The sequence below is a fragment of the Delphinapterus leucas genome, chromosome 10 (assembly GCF_059928025.1).
Source record: "Delphinapterus leucas isolate spDelLeu-1000000601 "Yukka" chromosome 10, BTC_Dleu_Yukka2, whole genome shotgun sequence".
Lineage (NCBI taxonomy): Eukaryota > Metazoa > Chordata > Mammalia > Artiodactyla > Monodontidae > Delphinapterus > Delphinapterus leucas.
The window spans coordinates 21,319,281-21,331,343 of NC_143138.1; the positions used below are offsets into that span (position 1 = coordinate 21,319,281).

Consider the following 12,063-nt stretch of genomic DNA (forward strand, 5'->3'; position numbering starts at 1 on the left):
GGCTTGGAGCATCTTCTCGTTGGCCCCCGGTCTTCCCTGGGTAGGAGGAAGGACACCTCACTCCGGGGCTCTGATCGTTTGGGGTCAGAACTGTCAGTTTGAGAGGGGCCCCCAAGAAGTAGAGTTCATTCAGGCCAAATGTTAAGTTTTTCTGTTTTTCCTAACTCCGCGATAGGGGAGAGTGAACTAGGAAGAATGTGATTTTTTTAAATGTTAATTTTGGGTTGTTTTGGTTCTTTATGTTCCCTTTTCCCCACCCCCAGAAGAATTTGAAGAAACCGTTTTATTTCGTTTTCATTTAATTATCTAAGGAGAAACAACACAGCTATCCAGCGGCCGGTTAGCTCAGTTGGTTAGAGCATGGTGCTAATAACACCAAGGTCGCGGATTCGATCCCTGTGCGGGCCAAGCTGTATACAATGAGATCGCTTTCTTACATTTATACACAGACGAGAGTTCTGCCAGTTTTAGGTTCACCGCGATATCACAATTAATGTGTGGAAGACAAACCTCTGGCTGAGAACTTTAAAAAATTTGAACACACCCCTTTGATGTCCCCCAAGGTTGCGGTCCTGTTTTGACTTCCATCTGCAGGGCGAAAGGTTAGCAGGGAGTGACCCAGCAAGGGAAATAGAGCCGCTTTGGGCATATTATTTTTCCACTGGGTAATTGATTCTTGCAAAGAAACTGACCCTATTGGATTATTTTCGTCCAAAAAAACCCTGGGAAACCATCCACACTTTCTACACTTCCACACTTGGGTCTTAACTAGTTCTGCGAAAGATGAAACAAGATTTTTTATATGACCTGTGGAAAAAAAATGTATTAATATCAACACTAAGAAAGAAACAGCTTTGCCAATTGTCTCTTTCTAACAGGGAAAGAGCTCCCAATGACCGAACCTGGAACAGTCTGAACAGCAAAGAGTGTGGTTTTGGATTATAGAAGTTACCTTTTTGTAAGAGACACTTATATTTATACTTTGGGATAGGAGAGGGTTTCTAAAGGAATAAGACACAACCGCGCTAAACATAAGGGGAAATTTGATAAATTTAAGTGAAATGAAGAACTCTGTTAATCCAAAAAAAAAAAACAACTATAAAGTAATGAAACACAGAATGGGAGAAGATATTTCCAATATAAATAACGAACAGGACTAACATAAAAATATGGTATAAAGAACTTTTATGAGTCCATGACTCTATGAAGTCTATGACTTCTTGAGAGAGTGAGCCAGGCAGAAAATGTTTGTCTTTTATTTAGCTTGAGACGTCAAACACAGCGTCACCTCGGCTTCATTCTTTCTTAGAAGCGAATCACTAAGCCCAGCCCATAGTCAAGGAGAAGGCAATCAGACTCCACCTTTTGATAAGAGGAGTGCCAAAGAATTTGTGGAAATACATTGTTTTAAAACTACAGCAACCAGCTTTATTAGAAATTAGGAAAATGCAAGTTATCCTATAATTAAATACTACTGATCTTCCACCAGAATTACTAAAATTAATACGACAGGAAGTACTATTTGGCAAGGATGTGACATAATAAGTACTTTCATCACCACTATTGTCTAAACTGATACAACTACTTTAGAAAACAGTTGGACTCTATCTAGTAAGTTGAAGATATACATACCCTATTATCCTAAACATACACCCAAGAGAAATATGTGCACAAGGAGATTCGTATAAGAATGTTCATAGTAGTATTGTTTGTATAGCCAAGAACTGGAAACAACCTGAATGAACCTTTACAGTAAATTGGATACATAATGTTGAATACTATTCAACAATTGACAATGAACAGATCAGAGCTACACACAAATATATGGATGAATCTTACAAGCATAATTTTGTGAAAAGAAGACACAAAGGAAACATTTAGTATGATTATACTTATATAAATGTAAAAACCACAAAATTATTATACATTGTTTAGGGATGTATGTGTAGATGGTAAAATGTATTAAGAATGTAAAAAATGATTACAATAAAAGTCAGGATTGTGGTTTTCTTGGGGGATAAGAAGAGTGTGGAAGGCAGGGTGAGTGGAAGGGACATACTGAGGGCTTCTGGAGTGCAGCAATGTTCTGTTTTTTTGTTTGTTTTTTTTTTTTTGCTCCTGAGTAATGGTTAAATGGGTGTTCAATTTATAATTAATTGTTAAGTTGTAGAAATAAGGTTTTATTTACTTCTCTGTATGTTTTATTTTGCAACAAAATGTAAAACTAAGCAAAGACAAACAAGGAAGCTTTCTATGTTATCAATGTGTAAAGTTTTCCAAAATATATTGTGAGGTGTCAAAAGCAACACCCAGAACATTTGAATCTATATATTTACATGCAAATGGATAAAGAAACTCCAGAAGGTTAAGTAACAAATTAATAATAGTAGAAACCTGTGGAAGGTGGAGAAAAGAGAAGGAACCAGGTAGGTGAGTAACAGGGATGGGAAGGAAACTTTTAACTGTACCACAATTTATACATTTTTGAACTCTATGAGCGTATTACCTTTTCAAAGTACAAAACAACCAAATAAATAAAATTTCTTAAAAGCACTATTCAGAAGCCCTGTAGGAAAATGTGTCCTCTTTAGAACAGATTCCCACTCCCTTGGAGCCTCATGTGTTATCTTCATCCAGCCTTAGCTCCAGTAGCTCGGGAGGCAGGGTTTATTCCTGGACAGTTGAAGGTCTGGAAAGTGGCACAACTACTGATTACACAGATCAACATCTGCAGCTCTCCAGATGCTGTTAGAAGTATTAGGTGCTTAGTCCTAACTGCACGGTCAAGCTTCAAGTCCTTGCACAAGCACTGACTAGCAATGGTGGGTCACATAATTAAACAGAAGACCCACGGTTAGCAACTCAGTAGGTTTGTACACACACCCACAACAGGGAGCTATAGGAATGGAATTCAGAACCTTTACCTATGAACAGACCATTCCTGTCCCCTTTCAAGGTTAAACACATGAAATTTGCTTGTACATCCACCTGTGGAAAAACTCATTTATTGTACCCTGGTAGACCATTCATTCAACATGTACTCAACAAATTGTTAATGAGTAGCTGCTATTTAACATGTACTTCTCGAGATACTGGGACTAAACCTGTGAACAAAATGGGCAAAACTCTATCCTCATGGAGTTTGAACTGTAATGGGAAATGCAGACCAATGAATAAGTAAAATGTATAGTGCAGTAGAGGGTGATAAGTATGAATGAAAAAGTATAGCAAAAACATAATAGGGATGGCTTCTTTTTTCTTTTTATTGTCTTCTAATTTTAAATATGTTGAACAGGTAAGCCTGCACTGAGAGAGTGATATCTGAGCAGACCTGAAGGATATGAGGAAATGAGTTAGGCACGTATTTGGGAAAGGGTGTTTCCAGGCAGAGGAAGCAGCCTGTGCTAAGGACTGCGGCAGGAGTGTGTCTGACTTGTCTGAGGAAGAGCAAGGAACTAGAGAGGACGGTGGAGGGGAGGAGGGGAGGGCTCTTGCAGGCACGAGAAGCACGTTGGTTTCTTTACTGAACAGGAGGGAAACTCTTGGAGAGTTTAAAACCCTTGGGGAATTTTTCACTACTTCTGTGTGTAGAATAGACAGGAAAGGGGCAAGGTTAATACAAACCGGGGGACCAGTGACGGGTCTATTGCAAAAATTGAGGTGATGGACACGAGAAACGCCTGAGGATCTACATACTGGAAATGTTCCCACTAGCCAGCTGTGATCACAACCACTATTGGTCACAGGGCAGGCTAAAACTCCGTTCTTTCTTCAATGAAATGAGGACTGTTTGGACTTCACCTCAGATTGTGTCTTGTGGCCAGGTAGAACTGGCCTGGAGGAAAAGACAGAAGCAAAATTCCAGAGTAAAGAACTCCCTGTTTATTCACAAGAGCAACTTTACATAAAACCTGACATGCTCAATCAGTAAAATGCCTTTAAAATAGTTTTGCAGAAAGGAAACAAAAATGAATGTAAAATTGTGTCAAAGGAAAAAAAGGAGAGGGGAGGAGGTTGGGATTACCATATACACGCTACTATATATAAAATAAATAATCAACAAGGACCTACTGTATAGCACAGGGATCTCTACTCAGTACTCAGTAATAACCTATATGGGAAAAGAATCTGAAAGAAGAATAGATATATGTATATGTATAACTGAACCACTTTGCTGTATACCTGAAACTAAGACATTGTAAATCAACTATACTCTAATATAAAATAAAAATTTCTTTAAAATTAGGTGAGAGATTGATAGGCCTTTTAGTATGATAGCAAAATAAATAGTAAAAGCTGGTTGAATTATGGATATATTTTGAAGGTGGAGCTGATAGATGAAATGTAAGATCTCAGCAAAAGCAAAGATTCACAGATAACTGCACAGATGGAGTAGTTGTTTACTGAGATGTGGGGAGATTGGGGAGGGGAAAGTTTGGGGGGAAGATTAGGAATTCAGTCTTTGGCAATGTTAAGTATAAAATACTTGTCGAGAAGGCAGCTGTATATGTGAATTTGGAGTTTGAAGGAGCAGTCCAAGGTGGAAAGACATTTGCATATATGTGGTATTTAAGGACTGAGCCTTGAATGTGCAAATGTAAGATTCATACAAGAGGTAGTTATAATACAACATGTAATAAGGACTATTAATAGGATTGAAATAACTTCAGGAACCCTGGGTGTATTCTAGGAGTTTCTAAATCAGTCTTGAGGAGTCAGCAAAAGCTTCGGGGAAGAGGTAGTGGGTAAGGTCTGAACTGAGATCCAAAGGACAAGTAGGAACTGGCAAATGGGAAAGGGAGAAGGAATTCCAGGGGAAATGCAACCTCGACGTCCAAAAGCAAGAGAGGACACGAAACAGTCAGGAATTCCCCTGCCCCTTTCCACTCCAACTTCTCTGTCACATTTACCCTCCAGCCAGAGGAGGGACTATAGACGTTTGGAGGGAAGTTACATTGGAGAGATTTAACATTTGGATTTGGTGGGCAATATTTTTGTGGCTTCTAGTTACTTCTGTGTGGAGTGAAGTTCTTATTCGGCACCTAGCAGTGCAGTTTCTGGAAGGTAGCACGCAGAGGCAGCCGCGAACAACAGGAGCCTTTGTGTGCAGAGGCTCCCAAAAGCCCTATTCCGAGACCAACTCCGAAAACAAAAATCCTGTTTTCAGACACAGGAATTCCTGTGCCCTGTCGAAACGGATCCAAACGTTATCCAATCGGAAATGGAATTCTGAAAATCTGGCTCCTTTGCAGGCAAAGAAAAACCTCTTGAGATTTTTGACAGTTTCTTCTCAAGCGAGGGTTTCCTCAAGGCTTTGCCCCGCCGGCTCCTCCTCGGTTCCCCCTGCAGCTCCTCCTGTGAGCCCAGACAAGCTTCTGAAGAAGCGGGTTCAGAGACTGAATATTTGGCGGATTGGAAACGGGCAGACTTGGAGGCGCTACTGGAACCCTGTGGTTCTCATGGGGACCGAAAAGAGGCCGAGTAAAGGGAGGAGTGAGCTGAGCTAGAGGGGAGGAAGAAAAAGACGGGGGAAAACGGAAAGAGAAGAAGCCATTCTTGTGTTTGAAAACCCAGTTGTGATAACGGAGTTGAATATCGACGAGGGAACATCCGTTTATAAGCAGAGTGGACCAGCTGAAGTGTGTTGGACAGGAAACCCAGAGATCGATGCATCGGAACCAACCTTGGCTGCAAGTTTTGTAGCAACTCCATTGTTAAGCTGTATTCAAACAGTTGAACGAAATCTACTTCTAGATCTTACGTCATATTTCACCTTTCCTAACGGATTTACCTTTCAAAAGTCACCTCTCAGAGGATCAGCCCGCCATAGAAGTGTGGCACGTAAGTCCCACGTTCTCACCTTTCATGGAAAAGTCTCGCCCTTCTGCTTGATAAATTAAGACATTTCTGATAATTTAAGACTCATTTGGCTGTGGCACAGTGCCCCGGGGTGTAAATAGGCTCTCCTCTCGGACTCCCATCACGGGAACAATGGGAAGAACTGAATCCTTCAGTAGACGTAGTCTTGTACACGATTTCATGGAGGAGGGAGGAGGACAAATTCCACATTTATTTCCATTATGTCCTCCATTAAAGGGTGTTTAAATTATTATCTGTTTATCATGCTTTGATTAATTATGTGCAAGTAGATGCAGATATAGCACAATCCACAAGAAGTGTTTTTAATACAGATTTGGGTTCAAAAGAGAAACATCAGATTTCAATGTTTATACCTGGATTTGGTAGAGAGAAGCATGGTAGGAAAATCAAGAAGATACTAAATATAAAAAGATGTTGTATTGGAATAAAATTCTATGGGAGACACAGGATGGAAATAACGAATTCAAGGAAATAAAAGATCAAAGGAAAATCTTTCACAGAAGTTTAACAAGGGCTTTCTCTTCTCTCTCTTTCTCAAGAGATGTTGGTAAGTATTAAATTACTATAGTTTTAAGATTCCTTTGATATAAGTTACTCTATCCTTCAGAAAAATTGAACCTTATGAAGAAGAATGTTACATGTCCACTGGAAAAAAATGTGAGGGGGAATATCGAATTTATCAAAATTCTTTTGGGGGTTAAGAATGCCCCCAAAGCAATTGAACCGTACAAAGGAGACCTAATAAAAAAAGTGCACACAGAGCCTGGGTAGCTCAGTTGGTAGAGCATCAGACTTTTAATCTGAGGGTCCAGGGTTCAAGTCCCTGTCCAGGCATTATGGACCTGTGTTTCCTTGGGCCAATAGTAGTTCAGCTTTTCTCCCAAGGAAAATTTGGGTTAAACTTCGATGACTTTTACCAACCTACAGTGAGAAAAAGCCAAGAAGTCAGCTACCTTCAACCTTAACTAGTAGTTGAGGTTTGATATTCTGTTCCCAGAAAAAGATGATTTTAGCAGTTTTTAATAATAGAGACTTCCTGAGGAACACAGTACAAAACCCTTACAGCCCATGAAATATAAGAAAGCTATCCCTCTAGACTAGGGTGCTTTAGATAAGGAACTGGAAACTATAATTGTTGGGTAAAGTATTCTCTGGGTCAGGACCTTTAGATTTTCAGTTCTTCACTCTCACAACTGACCTCCTTGGCAGATGGGAAAGCCCTCCACTAAACCGTGGTAATGTCACATTCTAATGGTAAACCCAAATGGTAGGGAGTTATTTCACAAATACTGCAGTATGATCTTTAGGTGAAATGCTCACCCTACCCAGAAATATTAGCATACTTTACCATATGTTTCTGCAATTTTGTCCTGTTGTGTGTTGGTGGTGCAATTTCTTGCACCCATTTTTGGACAGTGTGGGTTTTGAATGGAACTCATTCTCCGAGTTCCTTAACTTAACAACCTTAAAATGACGTTTCTTGAAAGAATCATATTCAATCCGTGCCATTTTTATTGTTATTGGAAGGAATGGTGTTACAAATCTGAAAACGTTATTCGTTTCTCGATTTCTCAGAATGTTAGTGCCCTAGTTCACTCAGGCTAAGCCTGAATATTCAGCCGCAAATTAAATCTCCCACTTCTTTGCTCCCCTCCTGGAGCTCCGACCCCACCGGGCTAGGTGAGGATCGCGATTGGAGAGGGTGGCCGGGGCGGGGGGGCGTGACTGAGCGAGGGAAAAAGCCGGGTTCCTGCGGAGGCGCTCACGCTCTTGGTCGGTAGACAAGAAATCCCTTTGGCCCCCTCCGGAGCCTCGCGAGCCCGCCAGAGCGCCATCGTACCTGCATACTCAAAGTGCGAACAATCGAGGGCGACACGCATTCAGCCTCGGGGAGGCGGATGGAAAAGGAAGGAAGGAAAAGGCAAAGGCAAAGGAAAGGGAGAAGGGCGGGAATCCCCAAGCAGCAAATCCGGCCTCCGTTATTCCCCGCTGCTGGCGCCACGAACGCCGTCTGGGCTGCCCAGGTCCACGCGCCCGGGTCTCCGGTCCCGCGCTCCCGGCAGCGCCCCGCCCCTCGCCCCCAACCTCCACCGACTCACCCTGAGGGGCTCGGACTGCCCTCCCTACTCCGACTCCGGGGGCGGGAGGGCGGACTCGGTGCCGGGGCCGGGAGCCGGAGTCTGGAGACCCAGCGCCTGCTCGACTCTAGCTCTGGGACTCTAGCTCTGGGACTCCAGCCGCGCGCTTCCTCTCCAATCCCTCTCCTCGTGCCGCGCGCTGCAACCCGGAGAGGAGAGAAGAGAGGCCAGAGCGGCCAGCCTAGGCCTCAAACTAGCAGAGCAGGCTACGGGGGCTGCTGAGGTCCCGCGTGTCCTCTGTTTCCACCGGCCGCTCACTTTCGGATGCAGGACCTGGAGGGTGAGGAGCTCCCCGAGACCCTTTCACTTTCCTCGCGCAGGGATCCTAACCGACACCGGAACACTTCGAATGCGGCTGAGTCACCAAGCGTCAGAAACCTCGGGAGCCCAAACCCGAAGTCAAAGTCACCGACCCCGCCTCACTGCTCCACATGGGCACTTACGTGGGCAAGCTGGGACTCTGGCCGTCATCCCAAGCAGGGGGGCGCACAGACTTGTCGGAGAGGCCCTTGAACCGCCGGCGAGCTCAGCCCCTTCATCAGGTCCCCCGGGTTCAGCATGTCCATCGTGCCCTCCCTGCCCCTCGGCACAGACCTGCGAGGAGGCTGCCGAACTGGGATCCTACCAGTCCCAACGCGTGCGTGGTCAATGAGGCTTGGAGGCGCTTTCCCATGAACAGGTCCCAGAATTCCATCGTGGGGCCTCTTCCCTCAGACTGGTGGGAAAGTTACTTCAAGGAGAGTATCTGGTCTCTTCGGCACCCCAGGGCAACAGGGAGCCCGGTGACCATGAGGCTCGCTCCTCGTGAGCCCCCCTCCAGTGCCCCAGCAGAGGTAACGAACTCTGCAGGGGTCTCACCTTCTGAGAAGCCCCAGACCCATGTGCGAAGGAGACAGTGCTGAGGGCCCTCGGAGAGTGCAAGAAGGGGAAAGTGAGATGGGAACAACCACTTGTTCCATGCGAGCTTGGACAGTAAGAGAAGGATTCCAGAGACCAGACCATCTGCGTTTAAGCCTCTGACGAAAAATGGAGTCGTCACTTCTTTTGTGCCCAGGCCTGGGCCTCTGAGGAGAAGCCTCGACTGCTGGGGCTCAGATCACAGCTTGAATAACAGGCCCAGCTGCTCCTCCATGGACTCCTTGGCCAGCACACACACAGGTGGCCCCCTTAGCTCCCAAAGAAATGCTATTACAAGCTCTTACAGCTCTTCTAGAGATTTCTCTGAGCCTTGGAAGAGAAGTATTCCCAGTACATAACTCCAGATACCAGAGTGGCCAATAAAAAGGAAAGAACATTGGTCATCCGTCTCACTCTCCAGCCCCACTGGTATCAGATGAGTCCCCAGAAACATCTGGCAGCTCTGGGCAGCAAAATCAGATTCCCCTGCTTCTGTCAAGCCCCGGGGGGCCTGCTGTCCCTGACTCCGCCTCCTCAGCTGGGTTATGCAGTCCCCGAAGACCTGGCCTTAGGGAAGAAAGCTGGACTCCAACGGAGCAACAAAGCCAGAGAAGATACGACTGAGGTCACCACAGACTCTGTCCCTGACACTTGGTCTGCTATTCAGCCTCCCCTGTCCCAGGGCACTGATCCTCAGCTGGAAAGCTTACATAAAATGCAGAAGTCTCCAAGTCCACTGGCCTTCCCACAACCTACCGGAGAGGCAATCAGTGTGGCCCACTCGCCTCTGAAGACAGCGAGCCTGCTGGCCTCACATGGGTGCTCCCAGTCAGAGCCCTTTTGAGGCACCTCTTCAGACTCAAAACCCACCACTACTTTCATCCTTCTGACCCTTGTTTCTCCCACAGCACCAGCCACTGACACCACGTGGCCACTTCAACCTCTCAGGCTGCCATACCCCGAGACTCACCTGCCATTAACCCTGCAGCACCCACTATGCAAAGCACTTTGTTTGGATTGATGAGCAGCCCAGCCCCCCATCTTCCTGCATCTGCACTCCTGTTGCAACTTCTGCTGACCGCATGTCAAAACCCACCTTGGGGCTCCCAGCCAATAGTGAGACAGGAGGCTCCTCATATTCCCGAATTTCAAGCACAGCTGCAGCATCTTCACCTCCGGGTATCTCAACTCCCACCTTCAAGCCTATCTTTGGCAGCGTAAGACCACTTAAAACTATGCCCGTGAGAGCTCCTTTCTCTTTCAAGCAGACCTCTCCTCCACCTACTCCTGCTTCTACCCGTCTCTTCCATGGCCTGGTCAAGGCTACCTCTGTAGTCATGTCCACCACCCCAGCCAGCACATCCAAAGGCTCCTTTAAGCCACCTTTGGAATTTGGTGTAGTGCATGTTACCAGTACCATGGGCAGCACTTGCTCCATCCCTTCCACTTGCCCCCCTTTCCCTCTCGGGGCTGCCTGTGCCTTCAGGGCCAGCTTCTCCCCAGATGCAGGCTTCACTTTCCCACTGTGCCAGCGTCCAACCATTCCTACTGTGCACACAGTCACCATCTTTAGCCAGGTTCTTCCCAGTGCTGTCCAGATATCCCCTACCAGGAGCACTGCCAATTTTAGCGCTGTGGGTAGCCCTCCGGCAGCTTCAGCCCTAGTAACCACCAACCAGCCTGCATTGTCATCCAGGATCTCCAGTTCGACGTCAGCATTCACAATTCCCTTGGAGTCAAGCTCAAGGCCACCTTCCCCACTATCCCTGGGAGCCCCTCCCCAACCAGCATTTGGGGCTGCATATGTGCAGAAGCAAGAAGCCCCCCAACCATCCCTTGGCCCAAGCTTCTGTAGCTCTCCCATTTTTGGAAAGTCAACAGTGGCCTCCTCAACCCCAACACCGACTCCAGCCCAGCCATCCTTCAGCGGTACCACGCAGTCAGCCTCTGGGGGTTTGGCACCACCAGCCTCCACCTTTCACATCCCTGCCAGCTTCCGGCCAGCCTTTGACAGCACTCCAGTAGGTTCCCTTTGGTCAAGCTAATACGAATGGTTTGGGAGTTGTCACCCCAAGCCACCAGACTGGGGCTTGTGGCTCAGTGTTTGGCAGCACAGCCCCACGACCATTTGACTTTGGGGGATTAGTGAGCCCTATGGACTGTGAGGAGACTGGGCTCAGCGTCACTGTCCCAGACGTGAGCTCCAGCTCCGGAGCACTCAGCCCTGGAGCAGTGCCGAGTGGGAGCACTAACACCACCACACCCTTGGGGAAAGGCTGGGGCCCAAGCAGCCAGGGCCGGACCAGCCAGGGCACAGCTTTGGCCTTGGGGAAGGCCAGCATTTCTGCAAGAGAAACTATGTTTGGGGACCCCTCCATGGCCCCCTTTGCTCAGAGCACCCCTGTCACTGGATCAGTTAAGGCAGGCAGCAGCCTTGGCTTTGGGATGCCCTCTCCACTGCCCCAGGGCTCTGTTGGGAGAAAATCTTTCAGACCATCAGCCCCTTCGTTTTCCATTGGTGCAAAATCAAAAACCCCAAAGAATGGGGAGCAAGGGCATTCCCGAAGGCATCATGCCCACAAGAAATAACTTGTGTTCCTTGCCGCTCGCACTCCGATTTGGACCTAGCATAGTAAAGTGCCTCAGCCACTTCTAATTCTCTACAGCGAAAATACCCCAGATCTAAGGTGAGAGCTTTGCACATTCACCTTGAGGTCCTATTCTACATTCTAGAGGAAAATGAAGGACTAAAGTATCTAGTGGTGATAGCAGAATGAAACTGAGTGGAACCAAAGCTTTGGAATTGAATGGAGCCTTGCCTTCCCCTCCCTACCCACTCCTTTCTGTGTCAACGGTGAGCTCAGTCAGGACACTGCCTCCTGCTTTTTTCTCTGGGAACAGACGTGCCAGGGAGGCAAAGAGTACAACCCATATTCTCTTGCATCTTTGGGAGGAGGAATAGATTCTCTCTAAATCTTAGCCTGCTTTTATTTGGCTCAAAGAAGTGGTTCCTTTATCTGGTCCCCTAGGGAGGCCGATTCCTCATTTCTTGCTATTTTGCTCCTCAGTTGGCTCTTGGAGAAGATTTTTTTTTAGTTTAATTATTTATTTTGGAGAAGCTTTTAATGCAATTTGGCCGCGAAGCCAA

General features: G+C 46.3%; 1 protein-coding gene and 1 non-coding gene across 2 annotated transcripts; both read left to right on the forward strand.

Moving 5' to 3' along the window:
* Nucleotides 1-6,641: 6,641 nt before the first annotated feature.
* On the forward strand, nucleotides 6,642-6,714 carry TRNAK-UUU (transfer RNA lysine (anticodon UUU)). The gene has a single exon. It is a non-coding gene; the product is annotated as a tRNA-Lys (tRNA).
* A 551-nt stretch (nucleotides 6,715-7,265) lies between these two features.
* On the forward strand, nucleotides 7,266-11,549 carry LOC149748157 (POM121-like protein 2). Its single transcript, XM_089918471.1, is given in 8 exon segments — nucleotides 7,266-8,885; nucleotides 8,888-8,976; nucleotides 8,978-9,313; nucleotides 9,315-9,416; nucleotides 9,418-9,847; nucleotides 9,850-9,969; nucleotides 9,972-10,941; nucleotides 10,943-11,549. Coding segments are annotated over 8 exon segments (3,045 nt in total). The 5' UTR covers nucleotides 7,266-8,449; the 3' UTR covers nucleotides 11,505-11,549.
* The last annotated feature ends 514 nt before the right edge of the window (nucleotides 11,550-12,063 follow it).